The 23,386-nt window shown below is 42.6% G+C and overlaps 1 protein-coding gene across 3 annotated transcripts in view; it reads left to right on the top strand.

Annotated features, from left to right (window-relative positions):
• prdm5 (PR domain containing 5) overlaps positions 1–21,691 on the top strand; it is a 60,056-nt gene extending 38,365 nt beyond the window's left edge. For all 3 annotated transcript variants that reach the window (XM_088349762.1, XM_088349764.1, XM_088349763.1), the window contains 3 exons: positions 9,034–9,119; positions 18,866–18,970; positions 21,059–21,691. In XM_088349762.1, coding sequence (XP_088205888.1) covers positions 9,034–9,119; positions 18,866–18,970; positions 21,059–21,223 — 356 coding nt within the window. In that variant the 3' untranslated portion in view covers positions 21,224–21,691. The remainder of the gene's footprint in view (positions 1–9,033; positions 9,120–18,865; positions 18,971–21,058) is intronic.
• Positions 21,692–23,386: the final 1,695 nt, after the last annotated feature.

Genomic DNA, 23,386 nt, shown 5'->3' with positions numbered 1-23,386 from the left:
CAAGTTGCTCGCCGTCTGTGGCAGGATTTCTTCCTTGTCTATGGTTTCCCTCGGCGTATCCACTCTGATCAGGGAGCTAATTTTGAGAGCAAACTGATCAAAGAGCTTCTAGAGATGGCAGGGGTGCAGAAATCCCATACGACTCCGTACCACCCAATGGGAAATGGTATCGCAGAACGATTCAACCGAACATTAGGAGATATGATCAGAACCCTTCCCCCTCAGCCCAAAGCAAAGTGGCCACAAATGCTGCAGCAGCTCACATTCTGCTATAACTGCACAGAGCATGAGACAACAGGGTTTGCACCGTTTTACCTAGTGTTTGGTAGAATCCCTCGTCTCCCTGTCGATGTCATGTTTCAACATGCTAATACCAATGACGCTGTTGTCAGCTACTCTGACTTTGTAAGCCATCTCAAGAAAGATCTACATGAAGCTGCTCAGATTGTACAGAGGAATACTCTCAGAGAACAGACTCGTCATGCTAAGCTGTACAACCGTAGGGCCAAAGGATCACCCCTCGCCGTGGGAGACCGGGTGTTGATCGCCAACAGAGGTGTCCCGGGGAAACGCAAAGTTGCAGATAAGTGGGAGTCAACCCCGTATGAAGTCATATCAGTCAAGCCTGATCTCAATGTCTATAGAGTCAAGGATTGTCTGACGGGCAAAGAGAAGGTAGTTCACAGGAATTTGCTGCTCTCTGTTAGCTTCTTGCCCTTAGAGGATGACCTGGCCAGCGAATCTGAACACTCAGAGTCTGACGCTGCTATGCATGGAAGTGATGTATGCCCTGATTTACCTGACGCGGTTGAAGACAGTGATGTCCGTACAGTAAACTGGGTGATACAGGCAGGTGAAGAGCAAGTTCATCCAGAGGTAGAGGATAACTCACTAGACAGCAGATCTGATGCCCAGTCCGACTCTCGCAGTGTTGATACATCCAGTCGAGGAAGTCAGCACATCCCCGAACAAGATGTTGACCATACTTCAAGTGACAATACGGAAAGCCCATCACAGTGCTCTGAAAACATGATCCCTTTGGGTATGGGTCTCCCAGACGAGACCCCATTGAACACTGACCATCCGGACGCAGACTCCCCTGATACTGACTGTTTAGACTTGACTTTCCCAGACCTTCAAGCTCAGGTTAATTGTGCTCAACCTGACCGTTATGGTCTTAGGGTCCGCCAGTCCATCAGGCCTCCTAGTCGTCTAATTTGTCAGATGAATGACCAGTTGGTAGGTGACAATCCTCTGTCCGCAATATCTGCTAGTTCCTAGTTTAAGTTCAGTAGAGATGCACTTTCAGTTTGAGTAACAAAGCTTGAGTAAGAAACAAGAATTGTGCCTATGTGAGCACTTACAACTACAGGAACAATGTTTGATATTTCAGAGATGTAACAGGCATCTTTGAAACACCATAAATAACATGTTAATGCCAATTTAATTAAGATTGACTGCTGCAGTAGTCGATTACTATTAGACTTTTCTGTACTTGACATTTATCCACTGATTTTTTTTTTTTAAATATAAGAAATGGGCATGATAGAGTTCACTTTTATGGCTGTTAAAGCCTGCCGCTTAAAACCGATGCGGTTCGTTAATAAAAAGAGTGGGGTTTCTTCCTTAAATTTGCAGCTTTTAATCAGGTATGCTCTGTAGTATTGAATTAACAATTCTCTGTTTTTTGCCACTATTGAAACTATTTTCTTATAGTCTAAAAATCATGTTTTAGGTGCATTCAAGCTCAACCACGCACTGCTCTAAATCTGGTGACGATAAATAGTCTTACTTCTGGTCTAGGCCGGCAAGAAAATGAACGCAGTTATCTCAGATGTCTGATATGGATATGTCACACGTGCTGGGGTGTGAGAAGACTTTGCGGAAGCGGGAGGCACTTGTGTGCGGCGTTTCGGGTCAAGTTGAGAAAGTTGTCAGGCATTCCTTGGGGCGGATCAAAGGCAATCTCTTATCCACGATATCGTATTACCCGCCAGCCCCCTGTTGGCATGCGAGGAGGACAGTGGACAGAGAGGACTGTGGCTCAAACGGAGGAAGCCGAGGGATTAATCGTGACAGACAGCGCTAATGTATTTCAGGCCCCGCAGCGCCAAAAGCGCAAACCACGACCAGAATTGACCATCTGCTAACCAGACCCGCCGACAGCAGCGGGAAGTCAAAAGTACTTCGTTACTAAGGCGGGTGAAAAGTGAGGCATAAGTCTTAATCCCAGGGGTTTCGACAACAGTATGCCACGACATTTTGTTTAGACTATTTGGAAATGTATTTAATGGTTATTTACAATTAATTAGATTTTCTGCTTGATATTTGAGGCAAAAAAAACTAAACTTTAAACCAAATGTGCACATAAAGTATAAAATCCTCATTCCACTACCTACTTTAGTTTTTCTCAACTTTCTAACTACCGTAAATTCAAGACTACAAACCACTAATTTTTTTCCACAGTTAAAACACTGAGGCTTACAATACGATATGGCTTATCATCGTTTATTTTTTCCTGTAAGGCAGATTGTTCCGAATGTGCCGCAAGCAAATTTTTATGTAGCAGTAGCAATACTTAAGTATATATAAGTCTCCTCACTTTGTCATGTGTGCAGGGCTGTGGATGTCTATAGGCTGTTGTGAATGTACAGGCTTCAGAATTTTAGTCAGTACACAGAGTTGGTTATGAAGGTTTTTATAACACTGCTGCATATATGGTAATACCAATTTACTGTAATTAATGTTGAATGCTCAGGACACAGTCTGCAAACAAGTGTCTTAATCGCGGCACAATGTGTTACTTTTCTGTGCTGGACATTTCCCCTCTGATTTAAAAAAATGTACAAAATGGACATGATTGAGTCCATTTTTGCGGCTTAAAATCCGGTGCAGCTTGTACAAAAAAGTTGAGTTTCTCCCTTAAATCTATGCTTGCGACTTTTAGTCTGGTGCGCTCTGTGGTCCAGATTTTGCGGTATGTGGCATCCATTTGAAAATACTTAATACGTTATGTCAAAGGATTGAGACAACAGTAACCTAATTCAGGTTATGACAATGCCCATGGGTCAGAAAGCTACGGCCCCTGAAACACATGCGGTCCGTCAGGTTTTTTAATCCGGCCCGCGAAACAAAAATTTGAGAACTATTATTATATATGTTTAACAGTCAAAGAAGTAACCCAAATTAAACCGTGCCACTCTTGTCCCCGGTGTCCCTTTCTCTGTACTGCTCTCAAGGCCAATGTACCAATAGCTGGATGTATTTTTCTGTACATGGTATTTTTTTTAATAATTTGTATAAAGACATTTATCATACTTCATTTACATTTTTTTTTAGCTTTACCTATTGCATATTTAGGTATTCAATGCAAATGTATTCCCCTAAAACGACTTATAATACTTTAATTCTGAGTGATTTGATACCAATTTGATACCAATTTGAACTAATGGTCTATTTATAAACAAATATAAGAGAATATGAGCTGTAACTACAGATGTCTGCATGCATATTTCTTCGTGAATACATCTGTATGGATTAGGCTTCATTTCATTTTTTTATTCATGTATTGCCGAGGTATTGGATTTGAGACTCTGTATCGGTAGATTCAAAAATTGGATCAATTCAAAAAATTATTTTTCTCCTTTTAGCTTTCCCACCCATGACGTAACCTATAACTAACCTATACTAGCGGAGTTGTTAAATCATAACTACTGTAATGCTAAACCTAATTCACCCTGGTCATCCTGAAAGGGGGATTACCACTTGTGAGGTTCCTTCTCAAGGTTTCTCTTTTTCCTCACGCTGAGGTTTTGAGTTGTTCCTTGCCCGCATGATCAGGTACTTGTGTAATTGTAATCCTGTGCAGTCCTTTGAGACATTTTTGTGATTAACGGCTATATAAATAAATGTGACTTGACTTGACTTAAAATAAAAACCTTTTTATAAGATAATTAGTATATACATACTTCAAGGTTATTTTCCATCTCATTTTGTGGTAAAACTGGACACAAAACTGATGCATTGCCAGAAGACTGCCAGAAGAGGAGAATGTGGTGGGCGAGAGATTTGTTGCGTCTAGATGCCCAGGGGTCAAATAGACGGTGTACCGTTTCAGCACATGCTAAATCAGTTAGCGTCACGGCACTCGTAAAGCCGCCGCCGCCTCCTCGTAATCCCTGAGCAATCTGGCCCAATCTGGAGTATAAGTGCAGGTTTCCCCTTACGTTTACTTCTGCCTCGCTGGTGAAAGGCAACACAGTTACAGAGAGCGGCCCCAGTTGTTACTTCCGACTGAAAATATCAAATTGCCCCCGCTCGTAATGAAAAATCATAGACCGTGTAAAGAATAAATATATGTTTATATATGTATGTAGTATATATGTTTTTATGTCTAACTTCTGTGCTATATTTCCACTAATTTACAAAGGACAATGTATTTTCCTAAAGCGTTTGTCCCATTCAACATTTTCTCCCCTCACAAATAGTTTTTTTTTCCCTGTTTTGGTTCGCAACCAAGCTAACAACTGATACAGTTTCAAGTGAACAGCACACCCAATAGATGCGAAGAAATTCTATACTATAAAAACCGCAGCTTGTATCCGATTTTGCTGTGGTCTATTTTCAACCGTTCCACAAGGTCTGTCTTTTCACTCAAATATCATAAAAGCTTCAAGGTTAGCAAGATTCCCCACCAAAGCGTTTCAAAAGAGCCATGGTGTGCCACAATAGAGTTAAACACGCAACCCCACCTCAAAACGCAAACATTGGTTGATGTCGGCTGACCTTGTGTCCTGTAGTGACCGGTGCATTTTCCGTCCGACAGCTTTTTGTTGTTGTCAACAAACAGAAAAATGCAAAAGCCAGATGTGTTTTGAAAGTAAGTAAACCCAATGCTTCGTGTAGCGTGCGAGCGCGTGAGGTTTCAGGTTGAGTCCTGGGGAAGGCATTAGCGTGCAAGTAGCGGTGTGGCACACTTTGCCAGTGTACGTCGCAGCTTTGGATGACGGCCATCCCAAAAATTGGCCATTGTCCGCTAATGTGCAACGCAGACGGCCATGCCCAGCGTGTTGGCATTCGTCCGCTATAAGACTGTTTCCTACTAGCACAATGACCTAACTATCCGGTCCTTAACAAAATATGTTTATTTTATTTTATTTAATTCATTAAATATTATATAAAGGAAGTTCCAAAAGTCCTGGACATTGAATATCTCAGAAACTATTGTGAGCACCATTGGTCTCACAACACACATCAAGCTGACAAATATTTACCAAACACATCTCAGCATTGCCTTGTCAATGATTGCAACAGCTTCTTTTATTCGACTTATGCAAGTGTTATGCTTGTCAACGTTACCATCTACGCTTAAAGTCGCCTCATCGCTAAAAACAAGTTGGTGGTAAAATCCGTCATCTTCCATCTTCTGTTGAATTGCTATGCAAAAGCCAGAATGAGCTCCCTCACCTGTTGGATTAACTGTAGCTTGCAAGGTGGCATCCAAGACACGCCACACAGTTGTTTGTTTGTTTGTTTGAAATCAAATTTTTTTTAAGGAAAGCCTATTCTCATTATGAAAAGAGCACATGCAGCTAATCAAAGACGCTCCTAAAAAGCGGTTGGCTACAGATTCACCCACCAGCCGCAATAGAATGTTTTTTACATGCGAGCTGAACGATGTTGTCCTTATTCCGTGAACGGAGGCTTAATGGGTGAACTTGCAGCTGACCTAGACCACGAAGGTTCGCAATCCAGAAATATATCTGAAAGCTTTTGACACACAATCGCAACCCAATTGGGATAGCTATGGTTCCTCCGTTGTGGTAGATCTAAGGTTAGGTCCATTGTCTGTCCTTGGGAATCTAAGAGGGAGCTAGACACGGGTACCACAAGCTAGGCAACTCAAGGATATCTAGCCTCCCAAGAAAAGACTCAATATCGCCCAACTGACAGAAGACCCTTGCGACATAGTCAAGGGTACTGTGCCCAAGTGCCACCAAAGAGTTGTTGCAGGACACTGAAGTTATTTATCATCAAATATTGTTTTTTAATAAACTGATTTTCTTTGTAAAACTAGTGGGTGCTAGATAATAAAAAATGTCCTTTTGAGTAGTTTTCTTATCTAACATCTACAATATTAGACAATTTTATTTATTCTAAGTACCATTTTTTTTATTTCATAAGTAAACATAGTTTATGAACTTCTTCTTTATTTCGCAGCGGGCCATTGTTTAATTTAATTTTATGATTTAGAATTTGAATTTAAGAAAGGCAAGGTTTTGTTTTATACAAAATGTGGGATGAATATATGTATTTTTAAAATGCATTGCAGAGGTCCAGGGTTCAATTCCAGCTACCGCAGCCGTTCCGTGCAGTGTTTGCATGTTGTCCCTGTGCCTTTGTGGGTTTCTTCCAGATTTCTAGACCTTACTTAATATAATAGATAATATATTTTAACCTGAATGACAGTTAAGCAGAATGAAAAACAGAGTGGCATATAGTTGTTTTGCTAACCGTATGTATACAAAGTCAACACTTCCTAATTGGATTTTAATGAAGCCATGGAAGCGATATTTTACAACATTGCCATCATCTTCGAGGCTTCATGTCTGCTTCGCTGAGAGAAAGGCAATAACCCATTACAAATGGTTTTCCCCAGGATGCCTTCATTTTTATTGGGAGCACTCGCATGCCACGTCCTCCAGCGAATGCAGATAATTAACCTCGAATGAGGAAATCGCTTGTCTTTGCGAAAATTAACCTGTAAGAGGCATATGAAAAATGTATCTTCCACCATCGTCTGACATTCGCTACAGAGATAAACCATTAAAATGTTACTGACATTTAGAATTTTTTATGGGTTATGTGATACCTAAGTGTTACATGTGGTTGACTCGCTTCAGTGCGTTCAATCTTCACAATGCAATAAAAAATGCGAATTCTGTATCATTTTGTGTGGATCTTGTCAAAATGTTTTCATGGCTCATAAATAGTGACCTCATGCTTCTTTTTTGGAAAGATCAGCAATCAAATGTGGTGCAACTGGATCAAGCATGCGCTAAAATAGATCCATGTGTCTGTGCAGCCTTTGACTGACAGCTTGTCACTTACCCTTTGTCATCATTCGGCGGCACGCTCAGATGGGGATCATTCAGGGAGGGATTCTCGGTTTTTTTCCTGGCCAGTGAAGCTTTTCATGTGCCCGCCTTTGCTCGAGGACTTGCATCCAGGACGTTATCTCCCGGCCAAGACAAACGCTCGTTGGGCAGCAGAGTTCGCGTGGCTTGGAAAGCAAACACTTACGATCTGCCGGTAGCTAAGTCAAGTCCGCTCTAGAGATCACACAGAGATAAAGCAGGCGCACAGTCCAAGCAGCTGTTTCATGATTACCTGATGTAAGACGCATGTTCTGCTGTTTGTCTTTATGTGCTGCTAGGCCATCAGAAAGTACCGTATATTTTGGACTGCAGAGCGGAATCTTTTGCCATGTTGACTAAATTTTGAAGGCCTATGGAAAATGTTGTTTTTTAGAAAGCGTGAACCCTCGTCTTTTAATAGAAATAAACTATGTTTTACAATTGTTTTGTCAACAACAGTGGAACATTATTACGTTTCAGAAAAATACTCGTGAGAAAAACTGTGTTCTTTTAAAGGAACTTTACAAGCAGAACATACACTTTGAGGTTTTTTTCAAGCCTTTGTATTACTTCCACTAGATAAACAATGTTTTCCATAAACACAAGGGCACTTTGCTTGTAAAATAAAATTGTATTGCAAGAACACTGAACATGGACAATGCATGGAGTTTACAAGAACTTTCAGCACAGTGTCACCAATGGTGACCATTTTCCTGTGGATGTGCACAAAACGTCATCCCTCTCTGTCATGACAATCCCACGTGACAATGGGACTTATTCATCTCTTTTTAAAGGAATAAGCTATATTTAACAGTTAACTGCCCATTTACTATTTCACTACGCCTACTCACTTCGTGGGTCCACCCACACACACTCATTCGCCATTTGCCGGATACAGGAAGTTGTGGACAAATATGTGATCAAAGCCATTCCTGCTTCTAATTGTGATTTATTTATTTACATTTACAATGCTTCTAAAACATATGAGACTCAGGATTAAACAACCATAAAAATGACAAAATTTTTGTCCTTTTCTTACATTTCAAGCCCGATGCAAACCTTGTCCGGGGAATTTGGTGTTGATGCCTTTGGCTGAAGGCCAGCAATGGTGCCGTGACCCTGCACACTTGACCGCGTTAATTTCAGTTCTGCACCCAGTCGTTTATGTCACGTTTTTCAGACCATGTGACCTTTAAAGATGGCGATTACAAAATGAGCCTAGAATTACTACTGCGCCAAAAGAAACCGCAAATGGGGGCTGTGTTGTGTAAAACGTCAGCCACAGCACCAGGGAAACCGTACTGTGGAGAATAGTGCAAGATTGCAACAAAAAGCGTCTTTTTGAGCAGTTGTCATTGGTTGTTTCCGCGGTGGCATACCAAAGTGCATTTACTTGTTATTGTTCCTCGTAGGTTAAAGAAAGTTTCATCAACCTGACAATAATGCAGAAGATACGGAAAGAGAATTTTAGGTTTTTTTTTTTTTGTTTGTTTTTTTTTAAAGATAACTTCCACTCCTGTTCAATCCGCATGTATAAATTGAGGACTTGATTTGTGAGTGAAAAAGTTGAAATATCATGAGTATGTTGTAAATATTTAATAAAGTATGATCAAACCTCCTGTTTCACCCTTACTGTATCACTAATATAGTGAAAACATGGACTGACTTTTCTCAAAGGACATCATAAATGTTTCCAGACATCATCGTAGTGTTTTGTATCTAGAGCGCATGTGTCGTGAAAATGAGCAGCTCGCCATTCTCCCGTGTGCCGCCATTAAAATAAAAGAATAAGCCACGGAAGGAAACATTTTTGCCAAATGGGAAGTGGATATCGGGTGCAAACTGCTCTTTTTTCAAAGTTGATTACTCGTCTAAATGTGTCGATCTGATCCCACAGGAGAGCGTCCCTACCAGTGCCCATACTGCGACAAAGCCTTCAGCAAGAACGACGGCCTGAAGATGCACATCCGCACACACACCCGAGTAAGTCTTGCACCTTCCTCTCTATCCTTTTGCATGCTTATACTTTTGTTTTCTAAATGCGCCAGTTCAATCGGCCGACATCTCATCGCATTACTCACTACAAAAGTGTTGGTAGAATTAAGAGCCAAACGTATGGGCAAATCCTTGACTCTAACTAGTTTAGTGATTTGATCTTGGATGGTGGAAGTCCATGGACTTGGAAAATCTGCCGTAAGGTTTTGGCAAAACATTTGAGATCTCCATGGAAACCAGTAAATACAACCTTCTACTAATGTTCTTTTTCAACAATATGTCTTTAGAAAATGTATAACCTTGTTCCTAGTATTTATTTTGGAGGGTAGTGTCAGAACCAGAACAGGAGGAGGACCCAGATGCGTAACATTTTCACACTAGCTTTATTTTACGGAAATGGGGCAGTCATGCACGTGAACACAAACGCCAGTGATTCGGCAATCCGTGGGCGGAAGAAGTAAGACAGAAGTCCGGCGTGGAAAAACAGGAAGCCAGAGGCTGACGAAATCGATACCAGATACTGGAGACTGGAGTCAAATATCAGAGAGGACGAGACAGACTGGATCGATACCGGATACTGGAGACTAGAGTAAGATATCAGACAGGACAAGACAGACGGGATCCATACTGGAGACTGGCGCAGGATATCGGACAGGACGAGACAGGCGGAATCGATACCGGAGACTGTAGCAAGATATCAAACAGGACGAGATAGACGGGATCGATACCCGGTACTGGAGAATGGAGTCAGATATCAGACAGGACGAGACAGACGGGATCGAAACCAGACACTGGGGACTTGAGTCAGACATCAAACAGGAGGAGATAGACGGGATCGATTCACAAGCAGGATACCGGACAGAGTCAAAACACATGTCTTGCGGGTGCAGAGGTTCGTTGATGGACTGACAAGGGGTGAGTGAGAGCACTAAGCATAGATAGAAGGGAAGCCAATCAGGCAACGAGCCGCAGCTGGCGCCAAACGGGCGGGGCCAAGTGAGGGCATAATGATTTAAAAAATGTCTTCCGTGTATGTATGCTGTTCAGGAAAATCAACAAAAATATAATTTTGATCAGTGGTCTCAAAATTAACTCACACATCCGAAATCTTGTTTTCAGCCCAGCCTATTAGAATTTGAGGCGGACGACACCCCGTGGCTGCTGATTTAGGTCGGCAATCTTAGTATTACAAACAATGCACATGTGATCCACAAGCTTGGACAGTGTTTTATATCAAAATGGTTAGACGGTGTGTCAGGGGCACTCATAATGTAGATTACAGGCATCCAGAATGATTCATAGATCCAACAGAGAGTGCCAAACCACACTCACCATAGTTATGGTATCCATCTATCACAAATGAAGCAAATACAACAGCGATCGACTCTTTAGTCGATATTCCTATTGCCGTATAATATCGTCCAGATTATGCGCGATTAGCTCCAATCAGTAGAAAAAGGTCTGAGTTATATTATGAGGAGTTACATTAATGGCATCAAGGTGTCCAAAGACGCTAACCTTGTAAGAATGGATGGAAAAATGTTGGCGATGTATGAGGAAGCTAGTACCCCTGTACCAAGTAAACATAGAAATTGAATCATATTTTGTGTGATTCTTTTCACCGTATACAGTGTCTTTCTAAACACAATTTAGAACATTATTATTATTATTTTTTTCATTTATTTATTTTTGGGGGGTTTATGACGTCTTCCATTTATGTAAGCTTTTCAGGAAAATCAGTATCTGTTAAAATTAATAATTTAAAGCTTTTTCCCCCAAACACTTCAATTTAGTTCAACACATTTGATAAGTTTACAGCTTAGTAGATACTCAAAATAAGGAGAGAAGACATCAATTGATTTTATACTCGCAATGAGAACAAGAGCGAAACAAACCCTTAGATAAGAAATTCCAACCTATTCCAAAAGCCCTCGTCTATTTCCATCTAATCTCCTAGGTTACAAATGCTGATCTTCCATAGATATGTGCGAAAAATCAAAGAACAGCAACATGTTTGGCTAATATTGATATTGATGTAAACAGTTCATAATAGTTAAAACAACGAAAAACAGTGACGTACAATAATAAAAATAACGACTATGCAATCTCCTTTGGAAGTGTCCATTAATAAAAACAGAATACATTTATTTACACCTGTTAAAGTGTCAATTGTTTTGTTTTTGTTGATGGTTATAGTAAGAAAAGAGTTTTTGAGCTTGGCAGGAAATCAGTTTCCCCCAAAAACGGTTGTCTTGTGTCCTCCCTGCGACCTGCCGTCCGGCTACTCTTCGTGATTCACGCTAAATGACTCACCGCACATTTACCCCCAATAAAGCTTCCTCTGAGCCACAAGATGTAGCCTGTGAATAAATACACATGGGAAGCCACTTACACTGTATGTGTTTAGCTTTTATCTTCACAGGCCTGTCTTCCATGACAAAAACCTCACTATTATACGTATATATGTATATATAGGTCACATTTATATAAACGGGTGCAGTATATACAAGCTTGGGAAAGTAGCCAGACTCGTCATCTTTATGTTGACTTGCTTAAAAGAAGCCTGTGTTTACACTTTTTTGTAAACACTGGACTCAACAAGGCAACTGTGAACTTTTCATTCGGGCGTGTGAACGTAAATTTCTGTTGCTGAGCAAGCGAAATTCGTCCGTGATTTTGAATGAGTTCCAGTTATTTTTTATGGGAGGTTGTTTAAGAAGTAAATCATACTTACTCTCGCATACATCATCTTTCTCTCACACATGCACAACTACACTCTCATACAGTCATACAACTCTACTATAATCTCATACACACTACTACACTCTCTCACGCATACCATTGTATCCTCATACTCACACTACTATACTCTTACACACACTACTATACTCTTACAAACACTACTACAATATGCTTTCACACTAACATTACTATACTCATATCCACACTACTATAGACTCTTAATCACATTATTATACTCTTTCAGCCAACCTACTTTTCTTTATCCCAAACCATTCAAATTGCTACTACTATAGAGGTTTCTCACACCTAGTGTTGTGATCACCTCACCCCTAAGTGAGAGTATAGTCGTACCCTGAGAGAGTATAGTAGTGTAGTAGTATGTCTGAAAGAGTACAGTAGTGTTTGTGTATGGGTATCACTGTGTCTGTATGAGCGTTTAGTTGTGCATGTGAGAGAGTAAAATATTATATACGAGAACAAGTATGATTTACTTCTCAAAAGGCCTCTCATATTTTTTCCCATGTTTATATTTATCAGGGTCAGGCTTTGTCCTGTGTTTTCGAACCAAAAACCACATCAACAGCAAGTCATAATAAAACACATTTTAACAGCCGCGGTTCTGAGGAGCTTTTTAATAAAGTTTTTTCTAAACCGGTCGCGTGGCTTTGGCAGCTCTGCAGCGCTTCTATCAAAAGGTGCCCCGGCGGGTCAACGGGGGAATCGTCCAGAGGGAATGTTTTTGTTTGATTTCAACGGTGACCTGCAGCAACCTCAATGAAAGACGAGCGCACGCCGCCGCGTGTGTTTAAAGCGGCCTCGAAAGGACACTTCCGTGTGTAATGAGAAGCTGCGTGACCGCACGCTGCTCGCAGTAAAAACAAACCGCCGGTGTGTTCAGGCCAAACAAAACTATAAGGTTTTGCCTGGATCCAGTCAAATGGGAAGAAATAAACCTCTTAAAATAAGCATTTACCTGGTAGAATTTTAGAAATACATTATAAGTCCGTGTCTGGTGAGGCGCAGACAGATTTACATAAAAATGGACCGACATCCTATTCGTAAATTGATCGGAAAGCAATTCATGAACTGGAGCGTAGAAAAAAAACGTGTATTGTCTTACATTAACTTATAAAGTCTATGCGCTCCTCCATTTAAATAAAAGCAAGTGGAACGAGAAAAAAAATACTAGATGGATTGATTCACTGATAACCTGATAATCAAGAGAATTGTTTGCCTCACTCTGCATTTGCAGACGCTCGGCACAGTAACATGTACGTACTAATTGTATTAACAATATTCGTAATATTATGTGAAAATTTAAATATGCAGTTTCAAAAAGAAAATCCCCAAATTAAAAACAGCCGAGTAGCCCGTGATACGTTTTCTGAAAAAACGCTCAGCAGCGATTAGTCATTGTGAATTTCTAGAAAATATCCAAATATAAACACTGAAAAGATTTACAGGTATTTTTCTATATGGTCATTTTCTAAGGTTAGCGTTTTTACATACAAGATACATTCTTGATAAAACCTCTAAATGGGATTTAGTAAATGGGAACTTGATAGTAACATAGTAACAACATGGTAACAACATAGTTACTACTAGTTTTTAAAATGCATATCAACCTGGTAGCCCCTCGCGCTAATCAATCACAAAAAAGTAGCTCTTTGTCAGGGAGACCAGAACAGAGCAGGAGACCCCAGAGCGTTCGTTACAAGTCTTTTATTTGGGGAAGCGTACAGGGTTAGCGGGAGACGCGATGACCGTCGAACGTCAGCAGCAACGCCGTGAAGACAGCTTCGGGACACGTAGCCAATCGTAGCGTGGGACGGAAGCAGGTCGAGTTTACCGGGACTGAAAAGAAGATCGTAGCGTGGAACGGAAACAGGTCGGATCGGAGGCATGCAGAATCAGGTAAACAAGTAAAAAAAAGACACAGGAAAATCAGGCGAGTCAAACGGGGTAAAAGGTAATCCTCCGACAAAGAGTTCTCCGCGTAACACGTTTAAAAAGGGAGCATTAACCAATCAGGAAGCACATTCCAGCGCGCCACATGATTACCCCAGGTGGCTCCACTTGGGTAATCATGACAGAACCCCCCCCTCAAGGAACGGCTCCAGAAGTTCCCCAGGAAAAAAAAATAAACCCACGGCACGTCACAGGGTAACACAGGAAAATCAGGAGAGTCAACTCAGAAGAGTCGGACTCAGGGGGGTCGGATTCAGAAGAGTCGGACTCAGGGGGGTCGGATTCAGAAGAGACGGACTCAGGGGGGTCGGATTCAGAAGAGACGGACTCAGGGCGGGCAGGCTCAGAAGAGTCGGACTCAGAGCGGGCAGATTCAGAAGAGTCGGACTCAGGGGGGTCGGATTCAGAAGAGTCGGACTCAGGGGGGTCGGATTCAGAAGAGTCGGACTCAGGGCGGGCAGGCAGCGGAGTCGAAGTCGAACAGGCAGGCATGGGAGTCGAACAGGCAGGCATGGGAGTCGAACAGGCAGGCATGGGAGTCATTGCGCAGTCATACGGCCGGAGGTGCCTTAGCCAATTTTGCCACGTCGGAAAGGACTTGCCGAACTGCACATTCTGAAGGGGAATTGCGCTGCTGATTCAGGCTTTCATAGTGGTCAGGGGGCAAATGCACGAACGCGGGGTCCATTCTGGTCGGAGGATTCTGTCAGGGAGACCAGAACAGAGCAGGAGACCCCAGAGCGTTCGTTACAAGTCTTTTATTTGGGGAAGCGTACAGGGTTAGCGGGAGACGCGATGACCGTCGAACGTCAGCAGCAACGCCGTGAAGACAGCTTCGGGACACGTAGCCAATCGTAGCGCGGGACGGAAGCAGGTCGAGTTTACCGGGACTGAAGAGAAGATCGTAGCGTGGAACGGAAACAGGTCGGATCGGAGGCATGCAGAATCAGGTAAACAAGTAAAAAAAAGACACAGGAAAATCAGGCGAGTCAAACGGGGTAAAAGGTAATCCTCCGACAAAGAGTTCTCCGCGTAACACGTTTAAAAAGGGAGCATTAACCAATCAGGAAGCTCATTCCAGCGCGCCACATGATTACCCCAGGTGGCTCCACTTGGGTAATCATGACACTCTTAGCTTCTAAAAAGTTTGTTACCTTCGATTTAATATTTTTGATTTCATGTTCACATGTTGGCAGGTGAGGCACAGCCTTACCTGCCTCCCCTTACTGCAAGGCACTGATATGATAAAATATAACATCTATTATATAGATATAAAAATAATTACTATATTAAACCCTACAGGCACAAAGTCAGCACTTCCTGTTTGCACGTGCTGTTACAAATGAGGACGTCAAGCTCGGAAGTGAGCTTTTATTCCCCGTAAACAAACAAGCACTCTAAGCTCGGCCTTTTCTTCGGGGTCGGAGGTCAGGCGGCTCAACAGCTGGCGCGGGGTGAAGGTCAACAGGTACAGATGTTGCGTGTTAGCGAGGTCATGCGCACTGATGCATTGTGGGTATGCTAAAAGTTCTGCACTCATGTGTGTTACCTGACCTTTCACATTTAACCTTCTTTTCGTGGACAAGAGAAATTCCATGCCATCAATGTGCTCTAACTGTGGCCTGGCGATGGATTGCGGCCTAGCGATGAATTGTGGGATTCAGTCTTTCTACCAATAACACATATTTTGGGATTGTAAATTCGGGACTAAAAGAAGCTACTTTTTTGCTACATTTTAAACACAGCAGCTTTAAATACGGTGTGTTTTTTTTTGTGGCGGCACCGAGGAAAACAGCGAGCTCCACCGTTCCACAATGCATGCACTTTAAATATAAAACAATGCGGTGACGACGTGAAACATTTACGATGCCCTTCAAGAGAAATTGGTCTTTTTTCCAACATTATCTATTTAAAACATCACAGGAGAAAAACGGGAGGTTTGACAGTACTTTATTCCATATTTGCAACGTAATCACGATATTTCAACTTTTTCATCAGCTAGTCCTCAATGCATACAACCGAATTGAACAGATGTATCCATCTAACATGCTGCACCTCTCTGTCTGTATCATTGGTGTCAGGTTTCTGAAGTTTCCTTTAATCTTTAAGTAACAATAAGAGGGGAATGCAAGTTGGTTTATTAAAGTACCAACCACCCATGACAACAACACAAAAAGACACGAGAGTGTCGCAATCTGGCACTATTCTCCACAGTATTGGTTCACATTTTACGTGACGCAGCCCTTATCCATGTTTTATTTCACCGCAGTAGGAAACCTGCTCTCTTCTTTGTAATCGCAATCTTGAATGGTCACATGATTCAAAAAAACGTGACGTGAACAGAAGGGAGATGAACTGAAACAGCGTAGCTGAAAACAGCATCAGGTGTGTGGGGGTACGGTGCAGTTTTTAGTTTCCCCCTGTGGTTGGTGCTAGGTGTGCAGCTGGCTAATAATGTAAGAAATTGACAGGAATTACTTCATTTGTATGGCTGTTTAAGCCTCCAGATTAAAATTTGGTGCTTGTTCATCCATTATCTGCTATGAGTAGGGTCACGTGGGTCCTGGAGCTAATCCCAGCAGTGGGCAGGGGACACCCTGAACTGGTTGCCAGCCAGTCGCAGGGCACACAGTGATAGACAACTCACCCACAAATTCATACCTAGGGACAATTGTAGCCGGCCAATTAATGTGACATGCAGGTGTTTGTGGGAGGAAGCCAGATTGCCCGGAGGAAACCCATACAAGCACAGGGAGAACATGCAAACTCCGCACAGGAAGGCTAGTAGCTGGATTTGATCCCATGACCTCAGAACTGTGCTGCGGACGCACTAACCACTCGGCTGCCGTGCCGCCGGTGCTGCTTGTACAAACACAAAATTTAGTTTTTTTCGTACATTTGAGCTTTTAAACAGATGTGTGCTGTTGTGTGGAATTTCTCATCTCACCTCATCTCATTAGCTGCACCGCTTATCCACAGTAGGGTCGCGGGGGTGCTGGAGCCCATCCCAGCAATTATCGGGCAGTGAGCAGGGGACACCCTGAACTGGTTGCCAGCCAATCGCAGGGCACACAGGGACAGACAACTCGCGCCTCATTCACACCTAGGGACAATTTGGACCGGCCAATCCACCTGAAATGCATGTCTTTGGAATGTGGGAGGAAACCGGAGTGCCCGGAGGAAACCCACGCAAGCACGGGGAGAACATACAAACTCCGCACAGGAAGTCTGGTAGCTGGATTTGAACCCACACAGGAGGTTCCCAAGACCTTAGAACTGTGCCGCACACGCGCTAACCACTGCGCAGGTTTTTCACATTTCTGAAAACTGAATTTTGATCTTGTTAATCCACAGTTTTTTTTATTAACAGGACAGACTATAATTATATGGGGCCTAACTTCCCCATGTCTGTTGTTTGGCCTTTGCTGATTGACGTGAGGAGAATGAGATTCACTGCAAAACTTTGATCCGATAAAGACCAATCGATGGCCTATCAATCAATACAAATTGAAATTAAGACATTGTAAGGAAAGATACGTTGTAAACAGGCCAACGTGGCCTTTCTAAATCCTAGAATTTTCTCTACGGCGCCTAAAGAAGAAAAAGTCTGGTCATCCTTGAATTAGCACAAACACAAACCCGTAGCGCCTTTTGTTTCCCGTGTCAGCCGTGCCCAGCCCACTAGATAGCGTTTTTTTCCCAGGCCCACAACTTCCTGCATTCAACCCTGTTTCCCTGGCAACTGTCCTCAAAACATGCCCATAGACTTAGTTATCGCACCCACGCCGACCGAGGGGCGCCTAGTACGACCAACGGTGCCGTCCAATCAGGGTGTGGGTGAGCCACGCCCTGGCAATAGTGACGATACCAAATATCTTCTGTGAGTTTGAGAATTTCTTTCCCGCCTGAGTGGGCGCTCTTTATCCTTACTACAATGTTACTTCTATATACCAGCACCTCTAAACATGCAAATTTTGGTACAGAAACAAAAATCCAGTTCACGAGCAATCCCAGAGGTTACCACTAGAGACTTCTCAAGACCGCTCATAACTTCAACTTCAGCTCGTCCTTCCACTTCTGGTTGGTGGGTGAATCCCTTAACCACTGAGATCATAGAGCACCATTTTCTGTGATGTGTCTTGGGCAAGTACAGCCTGGTGGCGCCCACCCCTCTCTAGGTCAACAAATGTTTCCCCTTGGTTCGAGACCAAGAACCAGGAACCTTTCACGTGTTAGGCAAATGTGCTAACCACTGCACTACGGAAACACCTGCAAACTACTACAGGCAAAAAATAAAAAATATGTAGTAAAAGTTTCTTTGTGTACATGCATTTAAAGTTAAAGTAACTTTCTTTTTATGTGTACTGTAAGTGCTTACCTATCAAGTCTATAAATCTTATACTTCTCAATTTGCGGCAATTGCTCAAATCTTCCTTATAAAGCAATTACAATGAAGTACCAAGTACTCTCTAAGTATCGTTAATATTGATATTTATCTGCCCACCAATCGGGTCAGCAACCCCAAGTGCAGACTTCCTTTAGATTATGTGATCATATCTGGACTTCTGAACTTCTAAACTGCTTTATAAATCTTGATTTGTGAGTGTGTGTTTGTATGTGACTTAAAGGCTTTGAAACAGCGGAGGTGTATTTTTTTAAAAGGTACACTGTTGTACTTTTTCTCTCCAAGCGTCTCTTTTGCTTGGTTTCGTGTCACAGCCCATCAATAAATAACAACAAAATCAATAAACATCTGCTTTCACATGGTCTTCTTTCGCGGGGGTCTCTTACGCCCCAGGCGGCCAAATTGGGTACTGCATCTCCCAACCACCAACTCCTCCAAGTAGCCGAATCCCATCTTCTATCAGCCCTGCAATGCCTGGCAATTTTGGTGGTCTAATATGACATATTATAATAGATTTCAATGGATGTTGTAATGCCTAATAATAAAAACATATCATAACAACATAATAATAATAACGCAATGTGTGCATTATGTAATGTTGAGTGTGTATATATTGCAGGAGAAACCATACAAATGCAGTGAGTGCAACAAGGCCTTCAGTCAGAAAAGAGGCCTGGACGAACACATGAGGACGCACACAGGAGAAAAGCCTTTCCAGTGTGATGTCAGTATCCCGCCATTTCACCTCCGTGCATATTTGTTGGCGATAAGCGCTAAATCTCACAAAAGTGAATGGTCGGCTAGCATCTTAAGTTATGCCACTTAGCTTTCAGTTCTTAGTATGCTCACGGTCAGTGTTTTCTGTGTAGGTTTAAACATTTCAGTTGTTGTCACATGAAAGTTTTTAGAATGCTAATTGTTAGCATAGCATTTAGCCCCATATTTTGAATTATACCTAAGGTGTCTAGCATGAAAGGGTCATCCGTGATTGTGTGCATATGTTTGCTTGTTTGTATGTTCGAGTGATGCTCTGGAGCAATGCCAGATGTTGGGTTGAGCCACAAATGATAGCGATCTCACCAGGGCCTGATTCCCTGTAAACACAGGGATACAATCACAGGGAGGAATTAGCATTCCTCGAACAAAACCTTTTTCCGAAATGGAGCATATAGAGCATATGACAAGCAAATGGAAGCTAACATAGCGCTTTAGAACTTTTAAAATAAGAGTCATGCATTCACAAAAAATGCTTCTGATACTAGAATGTCAACAGAAAGCGAAGCCCATCAAAATAAAGCAGGTTAAGATCAAATCAAGGCGGTTGTTAAGATTGAAACGTTAGCATCCGGCCTTTTCAGTCTGAAAGGCCAATTTTGCCGTCACTTCAGATGTTTGTAGATTACCTTAATTTCTAGACTATAAGGCGCACCTAAAAACCCCAATTTGAAAGTGCACCTTATAAACAAGTGTGCTTTAAACACCAGATAATTTGGTGGATAAGATTGCTAATGCATACAGTATAGTTATGCGTTACCATTCGAGATTTTGTGGTACACTACCACATTTGTGCAATGATTGATCAATCGATGAAATCGTAGACAAAAATTGCAAAATATTGTATGCAACGGGAATCGAATCCGAGTAGTGATGGCGAGAGCACAGACAGTTTTTCACTAAATCACCATTGTTACAGGTGACTTACGATAAGGCATTAGACCTTTTGTCTTTATCACATTAAGTTTTACTCATGGTGCCAGAAACACTGATTTGCCTAGTTAAATCTGATAGGTTAAACAGTCTCTCCACTTCTTCGCCAACGAATATTAGAGAATGGAGAAAGCGGAATATTTCAACAAAATTCTGTACAAGCTGTTTCACATACGTAAACATATTAATGTCACGACCAGAACGGAATTAGGACCCAGATGCGTAACGTTAACCACAAGTTTATTGAGATATAGAGGAAAGGAAGCGCCCGCAATCCGGTGCTCGCTGGACGCGGGAAGCAAGCCGCTCACAGAATCAGAGCGTGCTCCGAATGCGGAAGTGGATCTTCCGGAGTGGGAGATCGTAGTGTCGTAGACGGAAAAACAGGTCGATAGCCGGACAGGAGAGCAAAATGTGGCCGGGATCAAAAACGAGTCCTAAGCCGGGACGGGAGATCAAAACCTGGTCGGGGTCAAGAAAAAGGTAGTACCCGGAGACAAACGGGAAATCAGGAACGGACGGTGGAAAACGGGTGAATAAAGCGGGACTGACGGCAGTCAGAGTCAAAATGCTTGCCTTGTAGAAACAGAGGTTCGCTGACGGATTGACAACAGGCGAGTGAAAGGACTGAGCTTAAGTAGGACGGGGAACCAATCAGAAAGCCAGCAGTGGCTGGCGGCAATCAAGCGGGCACAGGTGAAATTAATCAGTCATCATGCCAATGAAACTGCAATGTTTTTGACTCACAGGTGAAGTAGTGGAATGACTGTTTAACATAAAGCAAATCAGTGTTTCTGACAGTGTGAGTAAAAGTAGTGTGATAATTATATGAGGTCTAGTGCCTTTTTGTATGTCATCTGTTCCAATGGTGGTTTAGTGGTAACGTGTTCTCACAACCTTTAGCCGGGTTTAATTTCTGTTGCATTCAATATTTTGCAGTTTTGGTCAGTGACACATATTGACTTATTTTTTGGGGTGCGCCATATTATCCAGGGTGCCTTATACAGTGATTTAGATGGGTTTTGCCAAAGCCAAGTTTTAGCATTGTATTTGTAAGCATCTTTTGGATGTTTTCATTTCATTTATTCTTCTGGTTATCTCGCAGGTGTGTGACCTGTCCTTTAGCCTCAAGAAGATGCTCAGTCGCCACAAACTAACACACAACCCCAACCGGCCCATGGCCGAGTGCCAGCTTTGCCACAAGAAGTTCACACGAAACGACTACCTCAAAGTACACATGGAGAATGTCCACGGAGAGACGGATGGATAGACAGATGCGTTGAAGATAAATTCTTCAAAAGGCACTTTTAACCAGACCTTTGCCAAATTGATAAATTAACGATGAGTTTGCTGTGCCGTGTTTTTCTCAGTTTTCTGTGAAAACTGAGCATCCGTCGGCTACATTTTCTTCTCAAAAATGTAAATGAAAGTTTTTGTAGCTGCTTGTTTTTGATAAAACATGCAAATAGGTCCATTTCAATGTTATTTATCTTTGTTTACTGTATGTACAATCGTGCTTTTGCTCTGTAGAATAACAGTTATCTTAATCTTCCGGATCGCGGAGCAACATCTGTAGCTTATGACCTACCAACAAAATGGCCTAGAATTTTAGCTTTCTAGCGTCATGCTTTCGTGTGTATACTTTTTCGGAATGATGTCACGTATTTCAGGCTGGCAAATGAGTTTTGAGAAACGATTGAATGAATTGGTTTCAGTGCAATATTAGTTCAAAGATTGATTCAAGAGGAAACATTTTGAAAATAAAAGTTTTTTATCATGTCTTAAAGCTGTATCATGCAGATTGTTTACAAATATTCTGAAACGTTTGGTTTCTGTCAAGAACAGGAACTGGAGGAGAACCCAAATGCGTGACGTTTCTCACACAAGCTTTTGTTTTACGGGAAATGGGGCAGTCATGCACGTTAATCCAAAAGCCAGTGATTCGGCGATCGTTGGGCGGAAGACGTTAAGGCAGCAGTCTGGAATGGAATGACAGGAAGCCAGAGGCAGATGAGATCGATACCAATTGCACGAGCAGATATCGGACAGATGGGGTTGATACAGGACAGGACGGGACAGACAGGATTGATATTAAAACTGGATATCGAAATTAAACAGGACAAACTAGATGGGAACAAAACTGGAGATCGATATTAAGCAGGACAAAAGAGACGGGAACAATACCGGACAGGAAACACAAGCAGGAAACTGGAGTCTAAACCCATGACGTGCGGGTGCAAAAGTTCGTTGAAGGACTGACAAAGGGTGAGTGAAAGCACTGAACTTAAATAGAAGGGAAGCCAATGCGTCAATGAGCTGCAGCTGGCGGCACACAAGATGATAAATATGTAAATGTAAATATCTACATGCATATTAATTCGCAAATGGTGGGTGGGTGAGTGGTTGGATCCCTTAACCACTAGGGTCGTAGGGGCACCATTTCCTGTTGTGTGTCTTGGAAAGTACAGCCTGGTGGCGTCCACCCCTCTTCAGGTCATATGTAAGAAAAATTAGGTAACTGGCTGCTGGACTTCCTCTGTGACAGACCCCAATCAGTGCGGATAGGTCAGAACAGTTCAGATGTCATCTACCTCAGCACGGGCTCCCCCCAAGGCTGCGTCCTAAGCCCCTTGCTGTTCACCTTGATGACACACGACTGCGTCCCTAGGTCCGCCACAAACCACATCGTGAAGTATGCTGACGACACAACAGTGGTGGGCCTCATCAGGGATGACAACGACCTGGCCTACAGAGAGGAGGTGGAGCAGTTGGTGGGCTGGTGCAGGGACAACAGCCTGGTCCTGAATGTCGACAAAACTAAAGAGATCATTGTCGACTTTAGGAAAAACCAGCCAAACCATGCCCCACTTTGCATCAACAACAAGGCTGTGGAGGTTGTCAGCAGTATCAAGTTCCTAGGGGTGCACATTACAAACAAACTCACCTGGTCCGTAAACACTGCATCACTGGTTAAGAGGGCACAGCAGCGCCTGTACTTCCTGCGGAGGATGAGGAGAGCCCACCTGCCCCCACCCTCCCTCATTACATTCTACAGGGGCACCATAGAGAGTATCCTGACCAGCTGTATCTCTGTGTGGTGTGGAGGCTGCAGCGCTACCGACTGGGGTAGTGTTAGGAGGGTAACGAGGACAGCAGAGAAAATAATCGGGACTACACTTCCCTCCATTCAGGACATTGGCCAGAAGCACTGCCTATCCCATGCTAAAAACATTACCGGGGACCCCTCTCACCCCCATCATGGACTGTTCACTCTGCTAGCCTCTGGGAAGAGGTACTGCAGTGTGCGGTGCAGGACCACCAGGCTCCGCAATAGTCTAGTCCCCCTGGCCATTAGACTGTTAAATGGTCAATCTAACATATAGTTAACTTAAATCTAAACGGCTGCTAATCTGACTTTTGCACTACTGGCAGT

The sequence above is a fragment of the Urocampus carinirostris genome, chromosome 12, assembly GCF_059441175.1.
Source record: "Urocampus carinirostris isolate Australia breed hairy pipefish chromosome 12, RoL_Ucar_1.0, whole genome shotgun sequence".
In the NCBI taxonomy this organism is placed as follows: domain Eukaryota; kingdom Metazoa; phylum Chordata; class Actinopteri; order Syngnathiformes; family Syngnathidae; genus Urocampus; species Urocampus carinirostris.
Note: the sequence above shows the minus strand (reverse complement) of the source record. Positions and strands in the feature narration are given on the sequence as shown.